General features: G+C 48.5%; 1 protein-coding gene across 1 annotated transcript; it reads right to left on the reverse strand.

The window, feature by feature from the left end:
* Positions 1-1,616: 1,616 nt before the first annotated feature.
* Positions 1,617-17,536, reverse strand: LOC137056163 (legumain-like). The gene is made up of 11 exons (XM_067430158.1): positions 17,472-17,536; positions 16,934-17,008; positions 16,732-16,829; positions 16,098-16,179; positions 15,965-16,035; positions 15,475-15,550; positions 3,683-3,739; positions 2,681-2,747; positions 2,405-2,523; positions 2,135-2,236; positions 1,617-1,991 (listed from the first exon to the last, which is right to left on the reverse strand). Exons 2-11 carry the CDS (start codon positions 16,997-16,999, stop codon positions 1,950-1,952), a joined length of 780 nt encoding a protein of 259 aa, XP_067286259.1. The 5' UTR covers positions 17,000-17,008; positions 17,472-17,536; the 3' UTR covers positions 1,617-1,949.
* Positions 17,537-18,090: the final 554 nt, after the last annotated feature.

An 18,090-nucleotide genomic window follows, 5' to 3' on the forward strand; every position in this document is an offset into this window, starting at 1 on the left:
GTGTGCTGCTTTAGTGGTTTTGTCAGAAATTATTAGAAAATCATCAGCCAAAGGCAGGTGTCATTTGTTAATATTAGTTAATGTATTATTAATTATCATGAACTAACCATTAACCCTATACTGGATTGACCTTAAGCAATGGAAAGTTTTCTTTTTTTAATATTGTTTCCTTTGTTTTCTGCACCGATGTTTACAGGAAAATGGACACAGGTTGTATGGTAGAAAGGACAAAAATGAGCTATTTGTCAGAAACATACTCAACAGTGGATTTTGTAGTGAGCTTCAGGGAAGTGACAGTGATGAAGAATGGACCGGGGGGCTTTATAACAGCACACGGACAACATTAACTTAATGTGACCGTAATTAAAAGATCCTGTCGTGGTAGCAGTGCCAGTGTCTTGTGTTCAATATCAGGCAACAAACAAACTGTTACTGTAAGATGGACACCCTAAATACACCATAATACACTGGAGAATTAAAGGCACTGTCATAATAAATAATGCATACAATCACTGGACTTTTAACCTTATGTAACAGTGTTAGAATTATAATTTTATTGTGAATCCTTCTGAATTTGGCAGCATCTAATGTTTAAGTTGTACTGGTGCCCTCATGTGGTTTGTGTGAGGACTGCAGGCAAAATGTTCAGTAAAATGGGAGATGAAGCAACACAGCAGCAGTTGCAATGTGTACTGTACGCTGTAGGTGGGTATACTTAAAGGGTTAGTTCACCCAAAAATGAAATGTCTGTCATTAACTCCTCACCCTAATGTCGTTCCTCACCCGTAAGACCTCCGTTCATCTTCACACACAGTTTAAGATATTTTATATTTTAGTCCGAGAGCGTATCCAGAAAGGGAATTAAAACATCATCACAGTAAGTCCATATGAGACATCAGTGGGTTCATTAGAGTCTTTTGAAGCATTCAAAATACATTTTGGTCCAAAAATAACAAAAACTTCGACTTTATTCAGAATTGTCTTCTCTTCCTTGTTTGTGTTCAATCCTCAAATAAAGATTCAAACGGTCATGAATCAGTGAATCGATCAATGATTGGGATCGCCAGTGTCACGTGAGCAGTATGACACGCGATCCGAATCATGAATCAATACGCTGATTGATGACCGTTTGAATCTTTATTTTAGGTTTGAAAACAAACGCGTAAAAATTTGCGTTTTCAAGCATTTTATGTTTGTGATTTAGTAAGGGTAATGTTTTGACCATTTAATTTGACTCTTAACATATATTTTATAACTTATTTGGCCTTTTGTGAACTGTTGTCATCAAGGCCACAATGTTAATTTTATTTTACATTTGATTTAGGTCAGTTAAGCCTGCAGCGATAACAACCACTAAGAGAGTGATTTATTTCATTCTACAGGTGTGTCTTTTGGTTTTGTTCATTGTTACCAATGTTATATGTAAAGAGTTGTCGTGTGTTGTGATGCAAATTGTTGTTAATGCTTTTATGACGCAACACAAAAGTTGCAATGTGTACTGCACGCTGTGGGTCAGTTAAGCCTGCAGCGATAACAACCACTAAGAGGGTGATTTATTTCATTCTACAGAAGGAAAAAAAAGAAGAAGATTGACACCAACCAACATTTATGTCTGTGCATTTATTGATAGAGGGATTCGGGCAGAGATTAAACTTGCAATACAGATGGTCGGATCTCGGTAGTGCCAAGTAGAAGAGAGAAACCAGATCCCTCACACTTATTCCCAGTTTTATTGATTTCACAATTGTATTGTTTTAGGATATATTTTTATCAAACATATGCAGCCTTGGTAAGCATAAAAATCCTCTTTCAAAATCATAAAAATCAATCACCCAATCAGAAACCTTTACTAAATTTGACAGTGTGTTGCAGTCTATTTAATTATAATCATAAAGCATAAAGAGGTCATCAGATTCCTCTCATCATTGTCATGTGTTCTTGAGGTGTGTTCACTGTTGCAGAAATTCACTGAGGTGACAGTGACTGATCTCCTACAGAAAAATGAACATAGGAATTTAGAAAAACTACAACATTCATACATCTTTTGATTAGAGATATATACAGTATGTTTGCATATCCTGTTAAAATAAGGACTTAAAGGTTCTCATTTTGTAAAGTTTAAAATTTTTAATACCATTTTCCCAAACTGGCAGGGGCAGGGACCGGGTATTTTTTGGATATATGTGGCTTGTTTAACAGATACCATCTTCTCGAATGTTGCTGTATTAAAGTCAGCCTGTGAATACAAAGACACACACACACACACACACACACACACACACACACACACACACACACACACACACACACACACTTGTCATGTTTACTTTGTGAATGTATTTAGATCAGAATATTAATCTATTAATGTTGTATGCAGTTTAAAGTTCATTGACAGGAAACATACCTTATGAATGAACCTCAGCCAAGCAGATGAGAATTTATCAGAGAGGAAGACTTTCCTTTTTTCGTCGAAATCGCTGGGAACGCTCTGGGTAAATTTGTCACATGCAGTCAATGCATAGACTGGGGGACAATGAGAACAGATTAGAACCTTTTTGTTCATCTTTTTCTTTAAAAAAAATGATTATGGGCAAAACTTTCAAATAAAAACTAGCGTGTTCTCAGCTCTTTTTACTTTTAAGGCAGGATCATTAGTTGTGGTTTTCATGTAATATCTTACCATTTACATCTTTGGAAAGGTCTTGGAACATCGTTGCAGAATAACTGCTGGTCATGAATATCACCATCTGCACACAGATACATGTGGAGGAAACAGTATGAGATATTTAACATCACAGCCTACTCATTCTCTTCTTTACTTCAGGTGTTTACTCGTGGGTAAGATGGACCTCCTAGAATCACAAGGTTTGAACTTTCTGTCAGAATCAGACTAAAGATTGAGTTTGAATAAGTAATAATACATTTATAATAATATATACAATAATACATCCTTTCTACAAAATCCATTGTTGAGTATGATTCTGACAAATAGCTCATTTTTGTCCTTTCTACCATACAACCTGTGTCCATTTTCCTGTAAACATCGGTGCAGAAAACAAAGGAAACAATATTAAAAAAAGAAAACTTTCCATTGCTTAAGGTCAATGCAGTATAGGGTTAATGGTTAGTTCATGATAGTTAATAATACATTAACTAATGTTAACAAATGAGACCTGCCTTTGGCTGATGATTTTCTAATAATTTCTGACAAAACCACTAAAGCAGCACACAAACGATATTCTTTGTGAAATAAAAACACTAAACAAAAGAACTTGAGGATGAACTTTATGACTTAGACTCGTATTTCCTGTTTGACTACTATTTATTGAATGTATAAGATGTTGAATAGAACCAGTGAAGAACCTACATTTTTAAGACTATAACAACCGTAAAGAGTTAGTTCACCAAAAAAGGAACATTTTTTTCATAAATTCCTCACCCTCATGTCGTTCCAAACCCATAAGACTTCCGTTCATCTTCGGAACACAAATGAAGATCTGAAGATATTTATAAAAAACCGAGAATCTCTCTCTCTCTCTCTCTCTCTCTCTCTCTCTCTCTCTCTCTCTCTCTCTCTCTCTCTCTCTCTCTCTCTCTCTCTTATATATATATATATATATATATATATATATATATATATATATATATATATATATAAATATATATATAATTGAATACGTACCTTGGAGAATGTTTGACTCATGCTGTTGATTGATCCAATGAAATCATCTGGATGAAGCTGTAATAAAAAATACTGAATTAATGGTCAGCAGGTTGTCAGATTTCGCACAGGTTGTCTTAATGCAAGTGTTTTAATTTACATACAAAACCTTGATTTTATAATTGTTTCTTCTGAAATTAATTCTAAAATATATATCAGGTTAAATTGTCATTACGAAATATGCAGGCAAAAGTTTTTTTCTATCAGGTATCCATGTGATGGGAGTTTTGTAAATGATTAAGAATCTATGATTGGATTATTATTGTAGTGATTATGTTCCTAGCATGTTATGGCAACACCAAAAATTGATGCACCTGTTGATGGAAATAACATCACAACATTTATTCCCATCAATAGGTACATCCATTTTTGGTCCAGATCTTATAAATACAAGCACATCTCCTCCAGCACATCCCAAAGACTCTCAGTGAATTTAAGGACTGGACTCAGAGGTGCAGATGATTCTTCATGCTCCCTCACAACCATTCTTTCACAGTTTGAGCTGATGAATCTGGACATGGTCATCCTGGACTACGGTCATGATCTGTCTTCCTCAACCTTCCTGGCAACCTTCCGTTCTCTCTCTTGAATGTTGTGTCAGGGTTTTGCCCTGGCAGCTCTGTCTGTTTTGTCTTTGTTTAATGTTTCTATGTTTGTTTTGTGTCTTAGTACTTGGATCTGTCTCTCTCTGTGTTTGTCATGTGTTCCTCTTGTCCTACCTCCTTGTTTGCCGTTACCACGCCCCCTTGTTTAGTCTGGTCTAGTCCTCGTTTCACTAATTGTGCTCACCTGTTCCTCATGTGCTCTGGTCCCTTTATATTGTGCTACCTTCCCTCATGTCTTTGCTGGTTCGTTGTGTATGTTTGTGAGCGTTTGCTTGTGCGTACATGTCTCTAGCTCCTTGTTTAGCTTAGTCTAGCCTTTTCTAGTTTTAGTGTCTCCTGTTTTTCTAGCTTTGCATTTATTTTCAGTTTTTTCTTTGTTCCTGAGTTTTTGAGTCTAGTGTAGTTTCTGTCTTTATTTTGCTCATTTTCTCCAGGTTTTATTTTGGCATTTCTCTTTAGCCTTATTGTTTAGTTTTCTTGGTTTCGATAGCTTACATTTTTATTTTTCCTGTTTTCCACTTTTATTTCTCAGTTAGTCTTTTTATAGAGATTGGTTTTGTTTTATTTTTCATTGTTTTCTAGCTCCAGTTATTATTTTAGTTTTTGTTTAATTTAGTCATAGTTCTTAGTTTGTCTGTTGTTTCTTGTTGTCTTGTCTAGTGTCTTGTGTGTGTGTGTGTGTGTGTCCTGTGTTTTCTGTCCTAAGTTTTTCCCTGGCCGCTGTCTCCACTGCCTCTCAGCCAAGAAGGGAGCTGATTCTGTGAGACCCTCAAGCCCTTGGTTCCTGCCTGGATTGGTCCACCACCGCCCTGCCTGGTGTTGCCTCACAAACTGTCGTCTAGTTCATTGGCTACCTGGACTGGTCTCAGTGGTCATCCTCCCCTACCTGTCGTCGTGGTGTCTGTCCCCTGCCCTGGTGTTTGGACTGTCACTCATCCACTACCCTCTTGTGTCTTGTTGTTCTGTCTTATTAATAAACTGTCCTTGTTGATTCACTCTGCATCTGGGTCCTCCACTTCCTGATCCTTGACAGAACGAACCAGCCAAGATCGGACCCAGCAGAATGAGCTTCCGTATCGTTCCTCCTGCGACTGCTCAAGAGAGGTTGGCACTCCAGCAGGGTGTGGCCTCTCTTCGCCAACAGGGCCGAGAAGTGCGGTCCTTCGCCCAGTTCTTCTGGACAATGGCTAAGGGCCTTGAGTATGATGATGCAGCCCTCAAGGATGCCTTCAACATCTGTCTGGATGACCCCCTACCACAGTGGGAAATGGAACAACTTAGGATCCTGGATTTTTGGAACTTCTCCAATTACTTGCATCACCGCAGGGATTGGCAGATCCTGACACCACCCGAGCCAGTCGAGCCCGCACCTGTCAGTCCAGAGCCCGCACCTGTCAGTCCAGAGACCGTCGAGCCCGCAGCGGCCAGTCCAGAGACCGTCGAGCCCGCAGCGGCCAGTCCAGAGACCGTCGAGCCCGCAGCGGCCAGTCCAGAGACCGTCGAGCCCGCAGCGGCCAGTCCAGAGACCGTCGAGCCCGCAGCGGCCAGTCCAGAGACCGTCGAGCCCGCAGCGGCCAGTCCAGAGACCGTCGAGCCCGCAGCGGCCAGTCCAGAGACCGTCGAGCCCGCAGCGGCCAGTCCAGAGACCGTCGAGCCCGCAGCGGCCAGTCCAGAGACCGTCGAGCCCGCAGCGGCCAGTCCAGAGACCGTCGAGCCCGCAGCGGCCAGTCCAGAGACCGTCGAGCCCGCAGCGGCCAGTCCAGAGCCAGTCGACTACAAATTGTCATGCCCTCGAAAGCGGAAGAAGAGGAGAGCCCATGCCTGCAAGTCAGCTGCCATTCTAGATGCCCCTCATCTGTTGCTCCAGGAGGGCCGGAATCAAGCGGCTCCAGCCCCTGAGCGCAGTCCAGTGTCGGCTCCAGCCCCTGAGCGCAGTCCAGTGTCGGCTCCAGCCCCTGAGCGCAGTCCAGTGTCGGCTCCAGCCCCTGAGCGCAGTCCAGTGTCGGCTCCAGCCCCTGAGCGCAGTCCAGTGTCGGCTCCAGCCCCAGAGCGCAGTCCAGTGTCGGCTCCAGCCCCAGAGCGCAGTCCAGTGTCGGCTCCAGCCCCAGAGCGCAGTCCAGTGTCGGCTCCAGCCCCAGAGCGCAGTCCAGTGTCGGCTCCAGCCCCAGAGCGCAGTCCAGTGTCGGCTCCAGCCCCAGAGCGCAGTCCAGTGTCGGCTCCAGCCCCAGAGCGCAGTCCAGTGTCGGCTCCAGCCCCAGAGCGCAGTCCAGTGTCGGCTCCAGCCCCAGAGCGCAGTCCAGTGTCGGCTCCAGCCCCAGAGCGCAGTCCAGTGTCGGCTCCAGCCCCAGAGCGCAGTCCAGTGTCGGCTCCAGCCCCAGAGCGCAGTCCAGTGTCGGCTCCAGCCCCAGAGCGCAGTCCAGTGTCGGCTCCAGCCCCAGAGCGCAGTCCAGTGTCGGCTCCAGCCCCAGAGCGCAGTCCAGTGTCGGCTCCAGCCCCAGAGCGCAGTCCAGTGTCGGCTCCAGCCCCAGAGCGCAGTCCAGTGTCGGCTCCAGCCCCAGAGCGCAGTCCAGTGTCGGCTCCAGCCCCAGAGCGCAGTCCAGTGTCGGCTCCAGCCCCAGAGCGCAGTCCAGTGTCGGCTCCAGCCCCAGAGCGCAGTCCAGTGTCGGCTCCAGCCCCAGAGCGCAGTCCAGTGTCGGCTCCAGCCCCAGAGCGCAGTCCAGTGTCGGCTCCAGCCCCAGAGCGCAGTCCAGTGTCGGCTCCAGCCCCAGAGCGCAGTCCAGTGTCGGCTCCAGCCCCAGAGCGCAGTCCAGTGTCGGCTCCAGCCCCAGAGCGCAGTCCAGTGTCGGCTCCAGCCCCAGAGCGCAGTCCAGTGTCGGCTCCAGCCCCAGAGCGCAGTCCAGTGTCGGCTCCAGCCCCAGAGCGCAGTCCAGTGTCGGCTCCAGCCCCAGAGCGCAGTCCAGTGTCGGCTCCAGCCCCAGAGCGCAGTCCAGTGTCGGCTCCAGCCCCAGAGCGCAGTCCAGTGTCGGCTCCAGCCCCAGAGCGCAGTCCAGTGTCGGCTCCAGCCCCAGAGCGCAGTCCAGTGTCGGCTCCAGCCCCAGAGCGCAGTCCAGTGTCGGCTCCAGCCCCAGAGCGCAGTCCAGTGTCGGCTCCAGCCCCAGAGCGCAGTCCAGTGTCGGCTCCAGCCCCAGAGCGCAGTCCAGTGTCGGCTCCAGCCCCAGAGCGCAGTCCAGTGTCGGCTCCAGCCCCAGAGCGCAGTCCAGTGTCGGCTCCAGCCCCAGAGCGCAGTCCAGTGTCGGCTCCAGCCCCAGAGCGCAGTCCAGTGTCGGCTCCAGCCCCAGAGCGCAGTCCAGTGTCGGCTCCAGCCCCAGAGCGCAGTCCAGTGTCGGCTCCAGCCCCAGAGCGCAGTCCAGTGTCGGCTCCAGCCCCAGAGCGCAGTCCAGTGTCGGCTCCAGCCCCAGAGCGCAGTCCAGTGTCGGCTCCAGCCCCAGAGCGCAGTCCAGTGGCCCCATCTCCTGTTCCTAACCCAGTGAGGGCTTCACCTTCTGTCCCAGGGCACACTTCAAGGCTGGCCGTCCCAAGAGCCCGCTTCAGAGGAGGCCGTCCCAGAGCCCGCTTCAGAGGAGGCCGTCCCAGAGCCCGCTTCAGAGGAGGCCGTCCCAGAGCCCGCTTCAGAGGAGGCCGTCCAGAGCCCACCAGTCAAGCCCAGGAGGGCGCTCCCGAGTCAGTCCCTGAGCCCGCCAGTCAAGCCCAGGAGGGCGCTCCCGAGTCAGTCCCTGAGCACGCCAGTCAAGCCCAGGAGGGCGCTCCCGAGTCAGTCCCTGAGCACGCCAGTCAAGCCCAGGAGGGCGCTCCCGAGTCAGTCCCTGAGCACGCCAGTCAAGCCCAGGAGGGCGCTCCCGAGTCAGTCCCTGAGCACGGCAGTCAAGCCCAGGAGGGCGCTCCCGAGTCAAGTCCAGTATCTGTCCCTGAACTTCTGGAGGATATCTCTGCAGTTCCAGAAGGTGTCTCTAAGTCTGTCCCAGTAATCATGTCCAGTCAGAGGTCCCCACCATTGAAAAGGCCCCATGCTTTTGTTGGTCGTGTGCCTAATACCCCTCCCATCCCACCCTCCCTGTTTCCTGGTCCTTGTGGGTTCCCTAGGTCGGCATCCCCCTGGTCAGCCCCTAACCACTCCCCTAGATTATTTTCCTCCCCAGTTCTGCCTCCCATGTTTCCTGTCTGCCTTGGTACTCCTAGTTTTGTTCCCCGCCCACCCTCCCAAGTGTTACCGCCTTTGTTTCCCTTGCCTAGTTTGGACGCCAGGGGGCGTCCATTGGGGGGAGGGTACTGTCAGGGTTTTGCCCTGGCAGCTCTGTCTGTTTTGTCTTTGTTTAATGTTTCTGTTTGTTTTGTGTCTTAGTACTTGGATCTGTCTCTCTCTGTGTTTGTCATGTGTTCCTCTTGTCCTACCTCCTTGCTTGCCTTTACCACGCCCCCTTGTTTAGTCTGGTCTAGTCCTCGTTTCACTAATTGTGCTCACCTGTTCCTCATGTGCTCTGGTCCCTTTATATTGTGCTACCTTCCCTCATGTCTTTGCTGGTTCGTTGTGTATGTTTGTGAGCGTTTGCTTGTGCGTACATGTCTCTAGCTCCTTGTTTAGCTTAGTCTAGCCTTTTCTAGTTTTAGTGTCTCCTGTTTTTCTAGCTTTGCATTTATTTTCAGTTTTTTCTTTGTTCCTGAGTTTTTGAGTCTAGTGTAGTTTCTGTCTTTATTTTGCTCATTTTCTCCAGGTTTTATTTTGGCATTTCTCTTTAGCCTTATTGTTTAGTTTTCTTGGTTTCGATAGCTTACATTTTTATTTTTCCTGTTTTCCACTTTTATTTCTCAGTTAGTTTTTTTATAGAGATTGGTTTTGTTTTATTTTTCCTTGTTTTCTAGCTCCAGTTATTTTAGTTTTTGTTTAATTTAGTCATAGTTCTTAGTTTGTCTGTTGTTTCTTGTTGTCTTGTCTAGTGTCTTGTGTGTGTGTGTGTCCTGTGTTTTCTGTCCTAAGTTTTTCCCTGGCCGCTGTCTCCACTGCCTCTCAGCCAAGAAGGGAGCTGATTCTGTGAGACCCTCAAGCCCTTGGTTCCTGCCTGGATTGGTCCACCACCGCCCTGCCTGGTGTTGCCTCACAAGCTGTCGTCTAGTTCATTGGCTACCTGGACTGGTCTCAGTGGTCATCCTCCCCTACCTGTCGTCGTGGTGTCTGTCCCCTGCCCTGGTGTTTGGACTGTCACTCATCCACTACCCTCTTGTGTCTTGTTGTTCTGTCTTATTAATAAACTGTCCTTGTTGATTCACTCTGCATCTGGGTCCTCCACTTCCTGATCCTTGACATGTTGTAATTCATTGACTGACTTTACCCATTTTTGCTTATCCGTCAGTGACGTACGATGATGACGGCTGGCTCTGCCCACTTGGGCTTCAGACATTCTCTTCAGAAACCTATGAGTGATGTCACATACACTACATCCTTTGTTTTATACAGTCCATGTTCTTCCCACGTTCAAGAAATGAAAGCTACACACTCCATCAATGAGGGTTAAAAGAACTGTTGCCAAACATATAACATGCTAGAAACATAATGATCACTGCAATAATGATCCAATCATAGTTCCCTTTCGAAAGGGAACTCGCGCTGCGTCAGCTGACGCTACGGGGAATGCCTTCAGCGTGACAGGTGTCTGAAATCGCTATCAAATCACAATCCTACTGACCGTCGGCAGCTGGTGATGTCATCACCGTGCGACCAGGAAGTATAAAAAGGCACCGTGCCAACATGACAACATCCTTTCGTCTTTAGGGACTGTTTTGTCTGGTTCGCTGGAAAGTCAGAATGAAGTGCACACGCAAAGTGAAGGGAGCGTACAGGAAGTGCGCTGATCCGTGTCCCAGGTTTCTTACGCCTGAGGACACACACACCCTTTGTGTGCTCTGCCTGGGGGAAGAGCACGCGCGGGAGGTTCTCGAGGGGGCCTCCTGCGCGAACTGCGAGCATTTTCCGTTGAGGACGCTCCGCTCTCGCCTGGCCTTCTTCTCGAGGGAAGAAGAGCCAGCATCTGGGAGCGGTCCCGCTCAAGCTGAGGCTGAGCGGCACCGTCTGTCCTGGGGCTCCCAGATGGACCTGGCTCATCGTCTGGAGAGTACAGTTCTCGCGGATGATCAGCCAGGTCGCGAGAGCAGGCTGACGGAGGAGGAGTCGGATGGAGAGTCCTCCTCGTCATCAGCCCATGCTCTTCCGGTCGATCAGAGGATGGCTGTCGATGAGGGGGAAAATGAAGCTGAGGCTGAATCCTCCCAGCCATCCTGCCCGTGTATGGGGAGCTGTACGATGTGATGGGGCGCGCGGCGCTGAGACTTCAGCTGCCGTGGCAGAGAGCCAGTGGAGAGGCCGCCCGCCCTGACAGATTGGGCGATCGGTTTCTCCCCGACCATAGCCGCCCAGCTCCCGGGAGCCTTCCATTCCTCCCCGACCTTCACGAGCAGGTCATGGGGGCATGGAAGAAACCCTACTCGGCGCGAATCCATCGGCATCAGCGGTTTAACTTCGCTGATGTCGAGGGATTGGCCGAGGCAGGGTATGTGTCGATGCCACCCATCGATGAGATGTTCGCAAACTATCTCGCGTCCGGGCGGCCATTGACACTAAGAGCTCCAGCCCTGCCGTCTAAACCATTAAAGACGACCTCGCGTCTTAACGGCAGGGCATACACGTCGGCGGGTCAGGCGGCGGCGGCCTTGCACACAATGGCAGTGTTGCAGGCCTATCAGGCCGATCTGCTGAGGGACCTCGATCAGGGGGAGGGCCTACCCCCTGATGCGATGGCTGAGTTGCGCCGCACCACGGATCTCTCTCTCCGGGCGGCCAAACACACAGCAGTCGCCATCGGACGGTCGATGGCGGCTATGGTCGCCACGGAGAGGCATCTGTGGCTGAACCTGGCGGACATCGGGGGGAAAGAAAAGGCTTTTCTCCTTGATGCCCCGGTCTCGCCCTCTGAGCTTTTCGGGGCACCTCCGTCGAGGCGGTGGTGGGAAAGTTCAGAGAGGCGAGGGCGCGCTCAGCGGCATATAGAACGTGTATTCCGCTGAGGTCCGGGGCGGCGCCCAGGCAGGAGGGTGTCCCTGGCCCTTCGAGGTCCGAGGATCATCGATTGGGCCAACGCAGCAGCGTAGCCTCTCGGGCGCCCCCTCCATGGAGGAGTAGGACACAGAAGAGGCGGGACACCCGCAACAGGAGGAGGGACATCGGGGAGAAGAGCCGCTTCCAGCGCCGGAAGCGGGGTGGTGAGTTTCCGCCCCCGAGGGCGCGGAAGTGATGTAAATGTGTCCCCTCCTTTGTTTTTCTGTTATGTTTCTTTTCTCTCCCCGGGCGCGCTTCACACCAGGCCGCGCGGGCCGATGATGAGCGGATGTGAGACTCTGACGGCCTGCCAGGCCGGTGTGTGCTCTGCCCGCACACAGTGCATCGTCTCTGGGAATAGCGGGATTTCGCGGCCGCCTCCAAAATCGGCCTTGTTTGAGAATGAAGCGCCCCACCCTCAGGTTAGTGCGCCGAAGCATGCATGTTACATGAAGCGATGAGGCACTGAAGACAGCGGGTGAGTCCCCTTTTAGGGCAAACATTCTTCTTTTTAATGCCGTATGTTTGGACTCTATGCTTCCCTGAGGGATATTTTGTCTACAAAAGATGAAGAAAAGTGTAACAGTGGGCCTGTAGTTCCCCGGTAAAGGTGGCTAGAATGATGTTTTGTATAAACACAGTGTGTTTATGTAGGCTGTATGTTTGCTAGTGTAGCAACAGTAGTTTATAAGGCTGTTTCTCTTCTGGATATGTGTAATATGAGCAGTTGAGGCCACCGCACATGCCGCGGGCATGTAGCGGCGATATAAACTGACGTATGTTCTCCTGGCGAACGTTTTTAGCTGTAGCCACCTCTGGGTAGCGTTGGCACCTCTGCTAGTGAAATATCTAGATGAATTTGTGAGGTTAGGCTAGCGCATGAACTACAGTAAGGTCTGTCCCAGCCCTGTTTAGGGCCGTTGTTGTGGGATTATCAGACCGATGCTAGTGCATCAAGTTGGCCTAGGCTGTTGATGGGATGACGGTGGCGTCTCGCGGTGGCATATCGCCCTGGCAGTTGCCCCGGGCTCCTGTCGGTAGTCCCGCAGGAGCTTTATATCCCTATCCGGCCTCCCCGCAGTAGGGTCGTCCGGCCAATGCCCCCCCCTTCTGCATTTGGGGGTTATTATTAATGCATAAAGGTGTGTAGCAGAATGAATCGCGACTCAGCCAGTGGTCGTGGGGACGGGGTAGGCGTCTCTTCGCGGTGCGCAGTTAGACTGGTTTTGCTAGCCCCGCCCCCCAGAGCTAGTGCGGCCGCCACTTCTGGGCGGCCCCCCGGCTTGGTTCAGGAAATGGCCGGTTATGTGTGTGTGTGTTCAGTATCTTTCACTTTTTGCTCTGTGTCTTCTGCTTCACCTTTTAGGCTCGGGTCGAGCTGTACTTCGCAACCATCTGAAAGCATCGGTTGGTAGGATGCTCCCCTGGAGTCGAAACACTGTCACGGCTGATGCCCTTGCGCGGACGGCGGACCGCTGGACGACCAGACGGCCGCCCTGGAGGCAGGTGGCGTAAGTTGTACTCCCCTCGCTTTAGAGGGTTCAAGGCGCTTTATGCTGAGTGCACTGCTGTGGGCATTGTGTTTTAGGTCCACGCTGGTAGGCGCTGCCTGAGAGACTGCGCCGTCGCAGAAGGCTGCTATGGGCCGCTGGGGCGGACCGACTATAGAAGGCTGGCTGGCGGGAGACGCCAGCCGAGGCTGTCCGGGCAGTTAACTCTGGGTCAGGTGGTAGGCCTCAGTAGGCCTCCCTGCGACGTCGTGGCCCATGTGAGCGGGGAGGGTTCTCCCCAACGATGTCGGTTGCAGTAGAAACCTCGTCATAAGTAGGCCCCTAACGGCCTCCCTGGGGATGAGTCCCCAGGTAGTGACTGGATACCCAGTCCTCATCAGCCAGCAGACAGCCACTGTCAGCCCGACTTTAAGGGCTCGCTGAGTTTCAGCACGCCTCACATGGCGTCCCCTGAGGGGGTGACCTAGGGTTCCGACCATTGGTTGACAGGATCTATGCCGCTTGAGGCCGCCTGTAGGGTGAGCCCCGGTTCCCAGGTCTTGCAACAGTGTGCGCGGGTGCTAGCCAGGCGGCTAGCATAGTCTGCTATCAGGGACGGGCCGCTTCAGGCCGTCCTATGGTCGTTTCCCGGCCCTGCGGGGTTTCCGGTGGGATTTGCCATCGGATAAGCACCGTATGTCACCAATCTGATAGGGAACTGCCATTCGGCAATAGGCCTCTCCGGGCCTCCCTAAAAAGACTGGACTGTACGAAGGCATCAAACAGGCCTCCCTGGAGGCGAGCCCCGGGAACACAACAGCTCCCAACAGTTTGCACGTTGGCTGACAGGAAGTAGGCCGCTCTAGGCCGCCTGAGGGTGAGCCCCCGAGCTGGGACGCTCGTTAGGCCAGTGTATTATGCTGTCAGGCCTCTTTGGGCCTTTTTGGGAGAGGATTCCCGGACCAAGGTCTCGGTGACACGCTAGCCATTAGCGTGGGTGGCTTCTGGCGTTATAGCCTCATGAGCCCCCTGAGGAACCAGTAAAGCCACCTTCCTGCGGCTTTTAACAGCTAACAGCAAACAGCTAACACTAACGGTGCTGGGTGGAGGCGCCTCATGGCCTCCCTGGAGGGGAAACGGTTCCTTGGAACGGGAACGTATAACTGGCTTTGGGCTGACAGCTAGCGGCTGCCCGCCGGTGGGTCCCGGCCTGCGCCGGTATAACTCAAGGGCGGGCTTATGCCCTAGCACAACGAGACTCCGTTTCTGCTGCGCAGTCCCTTCAGGACAGGGACTGGCTAGCCTACAGCATGGGTTACCTACCAAGCTGGCTTAAGAGCTCCCCTCATTGAGGGTCGTCTGCGAGCTTACGGCCGCTTGAGTCTGATCAGACGGGCAGGCCCCCCTCGGGGCCTCCCGGGTAGATCAGTCCATAGGCCTTTTTAGGCCTCCTGAGCACCCCTGTAATAAATGTGCTCAGTAGATCCTAGGATCGAGCAGAAGAGACTCCCCTCGATGGCAAGGGTAAGAAGCACTAAGCTGAGTACTGCTCTCCAGGATTCCCGTCTCCGAGTTCCGGTCTGAGGAGGACATTGCCACTTTGCAGTCCCTCAGTCTGGATGCTCATAAGTAGAGCGATGTCCGGAGGCTCTGTTTTGACAGACAGGGTTGGCCAAGCTGGGGTGTCCCACAGAAGTGATGCCAGGTGAGGCCTCCCTGGTGGCATTCGGTGAAGGTTTTTCCCGAATTAGTGACGGCTGGTGGCGCCCTCGGGTCCCCTAGCCACATTCCCTTAAGGGACTCCTTCCTTCGAAAGTAGTAGGTCCCAGGCCCTCGAGCAAGCCGAGAGTAGGAAACCTCAGTTAAAACTTGTTTAGGTTCTCTCTTAGGCATATAGCTTGGGCTATGACCGTAGGGAATGATGTCACTGGCAGCCTGTGTGGCTAGAGGGGGAGTGGTTCAGACTTTCCGCGAACACTCGTCCAGGCAGTTCTCACTGCCAGTAAGGGGCGTGCACTCCCCTCAGCATGGCGGCGTGGGTATATCGTTCCCCGTAGCGTCAGCTGACGCAGCGCGAGTTCCCTTTCGAAAGGGAACGTCCCCGGTTACGTATGTAACCTTAGTTCCCTGAGAACAGGGAACGAGACGCTGCGTCACATGGCCATGCTTCAAGGTGTGCCTGCCCACAGTCCCTTCAAAAGGAAGGGGATGTTGTCATGTTGGCACGGTGCCTTTTTATACTTCCTGGTCGCACGGTGATGACATCACCAGCTGCCAACGGTCAGTAGGATTGTGATTTGATAGCGATTTCAGACACCTGTCACGCTGAAGGCGTTCCCCGTAGCATCAGCTAAAGCAGCGTCTCGTTCCCTGTTCTCAGGGAACTAAGGTTACATACGTAACCGGGGACGATTCGTATGCATTTGCCTATTCAAATCCAAACAGTGACAATGGAATGTATATGGGCTGTATTATTCTGATATCATTTCTTAAATCTTAGTTGCTTGTACTTACTGACTTGTGAGGAAATTCAAACATGCCTTCATTTCCCAGACCGGTCATGTAGATGTATATGTTGTCTTTTGGTCCACTGCATTAAATCAAAATAATAATGCTTTTTCATTTTATCTGCAAATTCAAGCTACAATTACGGCGCCATGCACGTTACAGATCCGTTATTATTTAATCGTACATCATATCCCTGGGGATAATTGAAGGCAAAGCAGTTTCCAAAATGCTCATGTAAAATGATTTATAATGTGATAAAATTAATTTTTGACCAGTAGGTCATCTAATTCATTTAAAATGTTTGTGTATTTGACAAAAACAAATGTTAAAATAAAAGTTACAGCACAGGCTTCTTCCTCACATGCAGCGCTTGAATCTTAATTAACTGCACAAAAGGTAAAATGATAATTTTAATAAAATAGTACTAATAATAAATATTGTAAAAAAAAGAATTGCATAACATATTGAAAGATTTCTTCATAACAAACAAACAAACCTTTTTATGACTTTCCTCCCTGTACTGTCATCCCCTTGAAGAGCGGCAAGGAAGTTCTCTGGGGTCACACTCTGTAAGGTCAGAATGGTCAGACTTGTTGTAAGAAAACAATATTTAACATTACAAATGTTACCTCTCTAGTGTAGTCCTTCGGAACGCCTAAGTACACGTTTGAGTTGTCTACTACACTGAGAATGTCTCCATTAGCTGGGTTTCTGCAGGCAGAGGAGAAAAGAGACATGTTCCACAAAATCAGCTCCAAAAATCACTTTTCTGTGATGATGTGTTTCCAGAATTATTCAGTTTAGCCAAGTGTTGTATTATTATTATTATTATTATTTAAATAACATCTTTAACAACTGTAGTTCTGTACTGTACATTGGACTAAATTTAGCCTAAATTTTAACACTATACTTGTGTTATATGACCTTGAGAGTAAATTACTAAAAACGAGTTAACGCTCTCACGAGGGTGTTTTTTAATACATGACTGATGGTACATTTGACATCTTTCTCTCATCTGAATGTTGCATATCAAGCTTTTTTTTGGTCTTTTTTTTCCTTTTTGCTATTGTAGCAAACAGGAATCCAAAATCATACTGTCTAGTCTTCTGTTCACCCCTCTTTTGCTTCTAAGAAGCCCAGATGTGTGACATGGCTCCGTTTCAGTGTTATTCCAGCGCTACTGATTAACAGAATTATAAATTCAGTTTATAACTGAAGACTGAGATCAAACGTGATACTTCAAAATTTCAGGAAATGACTTACTTGGGATTGTGAGCGATGTCATCATACATCATCACCACAATCTGCTCATCAGGAATTCCATGTTGTTTAATTATCTGATATAAAGCGCACACATTGGCCTGAAAGACAAATGAAAAAGATGGTTTCCATGTTCAGTTACTGTCATCCTCAGCTCACTTTGAGGAATTGATGGCTAATGAAATGAACAAAAACAAGGACAAACCTGGTGTTGGTAATTTTCCCAGTCCTTTGAGCCGGCCACAAGGAGAACCCATTTTTTCCCAGACATTTCTTGAGGCTTTTCAAAGCAAAGTCAAACGGATTTTAAAATAATAATGTCAACACGATCTCATGGTCATACGTATAAATAGTATGACTGTGAAATCTCGTGGAATGGATATGCCAAAATGAGTTTTGGCGTGCAAATGCTACGCAGTTTTTTGCGTGCATATGCATTTTAAACCTAAATTGATTGTTGCTCTAATGCTTTTAAATGTTTAATTACATTATGAATGAGCCATCACAAAAGTAAAGAAACAGAAAATGACACAAACAAGTAGACGATATGTTACAAAGTTTATGACAAAATAACAAGAGCTCAAGTATTACACTCTGCTTAAGTGCTGAAATGTCAATTCGTCATCATAATGTTGAGAATATTTGTCTACAGGTCAAGAAATGTTTAAAGTTAATATTGAATTATCAGCATCATGAAATACAAGTGCTAACAGTGTTTATTGATGCAGAGGATTGGCTCATACCTGCGGTGAGTGTCAGGTGTTCGTCTGTGTCTGTCTTGATGTTTTCTGGTGCTTTTAGTCAGACGATCACAGTCTTTATATAGGCCGGTTATTACTGTCATTTGAGACTCATGGGTGGAGAGTCTGTGCTGGTGGGAGGGTCAATTTAATATTATGCAATATTTCCTATATTTCTTTCAATTGAAAAAACGTTTAGGAAAGTTAATATGGTTTGAATATTAATAGAGAAATGCAAAGGTGCAGATGAAATACTTAATGTTGGATACTAAGTCATGAAGTTCATCCACAGGTTTTCTTGTTTTTTCATAAAAAAACAACCTTTTAGATTATATGTTATAACCGGAATATTATATATATTATATAATATTATATGTCAACCGGAAAATAAAACTCCCAAGAAAAATATGAATCTGAAGATACTGAGATGCTGAAAACAGCCACCATGAAGTTTCATGAGCAGTTTTTAATGCACATCATCACAGGTTTTACAGTTCTGCCAGAAAGACTCGGGAAAATGACAATTATCCATTTATTAACAACCCAGCAAGCAATGAAGTACTTTGGCATAGGCCCCGTCCGTAGCTCGCAATCTGAGGGTCCGGACTCTGCATATCTTGCC

This window comes from Pseudorasbora parva, chromosome 21 (assembly GCF_024679245.1).
Source record: "Pseudorasbora parva isolate DD20220531a chromosome 21, ASM2467924v1, whole genome shotgun sequence".
Taxonomy (NCBI): Eukaryota; Metazoa; Chordata; class Actinopteri; order Cypriniformes; family Gobionidae; genus Pseudorasbora; species Pseudorasbora parva.

Bases quoted from the DNA above. Each gene is read 5' to 3' on its own strand.
- LOC137056163 (XM_067430158.1), bottom strand. From the start codon at position 16,999: ATGTCTGGGAAAAAATGGGTTCTCCTTGTGGCCGGCTCAAAGGACTGG. The intron at 16,180-16,731 runs GTAAGTCATTTC...CTCTGCCTGCAG, and splicing joins GACATCGCTCACAATCCCAA to AAACCCAGCTAATGGAGACA. The intron at 15,551-15,964 runs GTTTGTTTGTTT...GATTTAATGCAG, and splicing joins GGGAGGAAAGTCATAAAAAG to TGGACCAAAAGACAACATAT.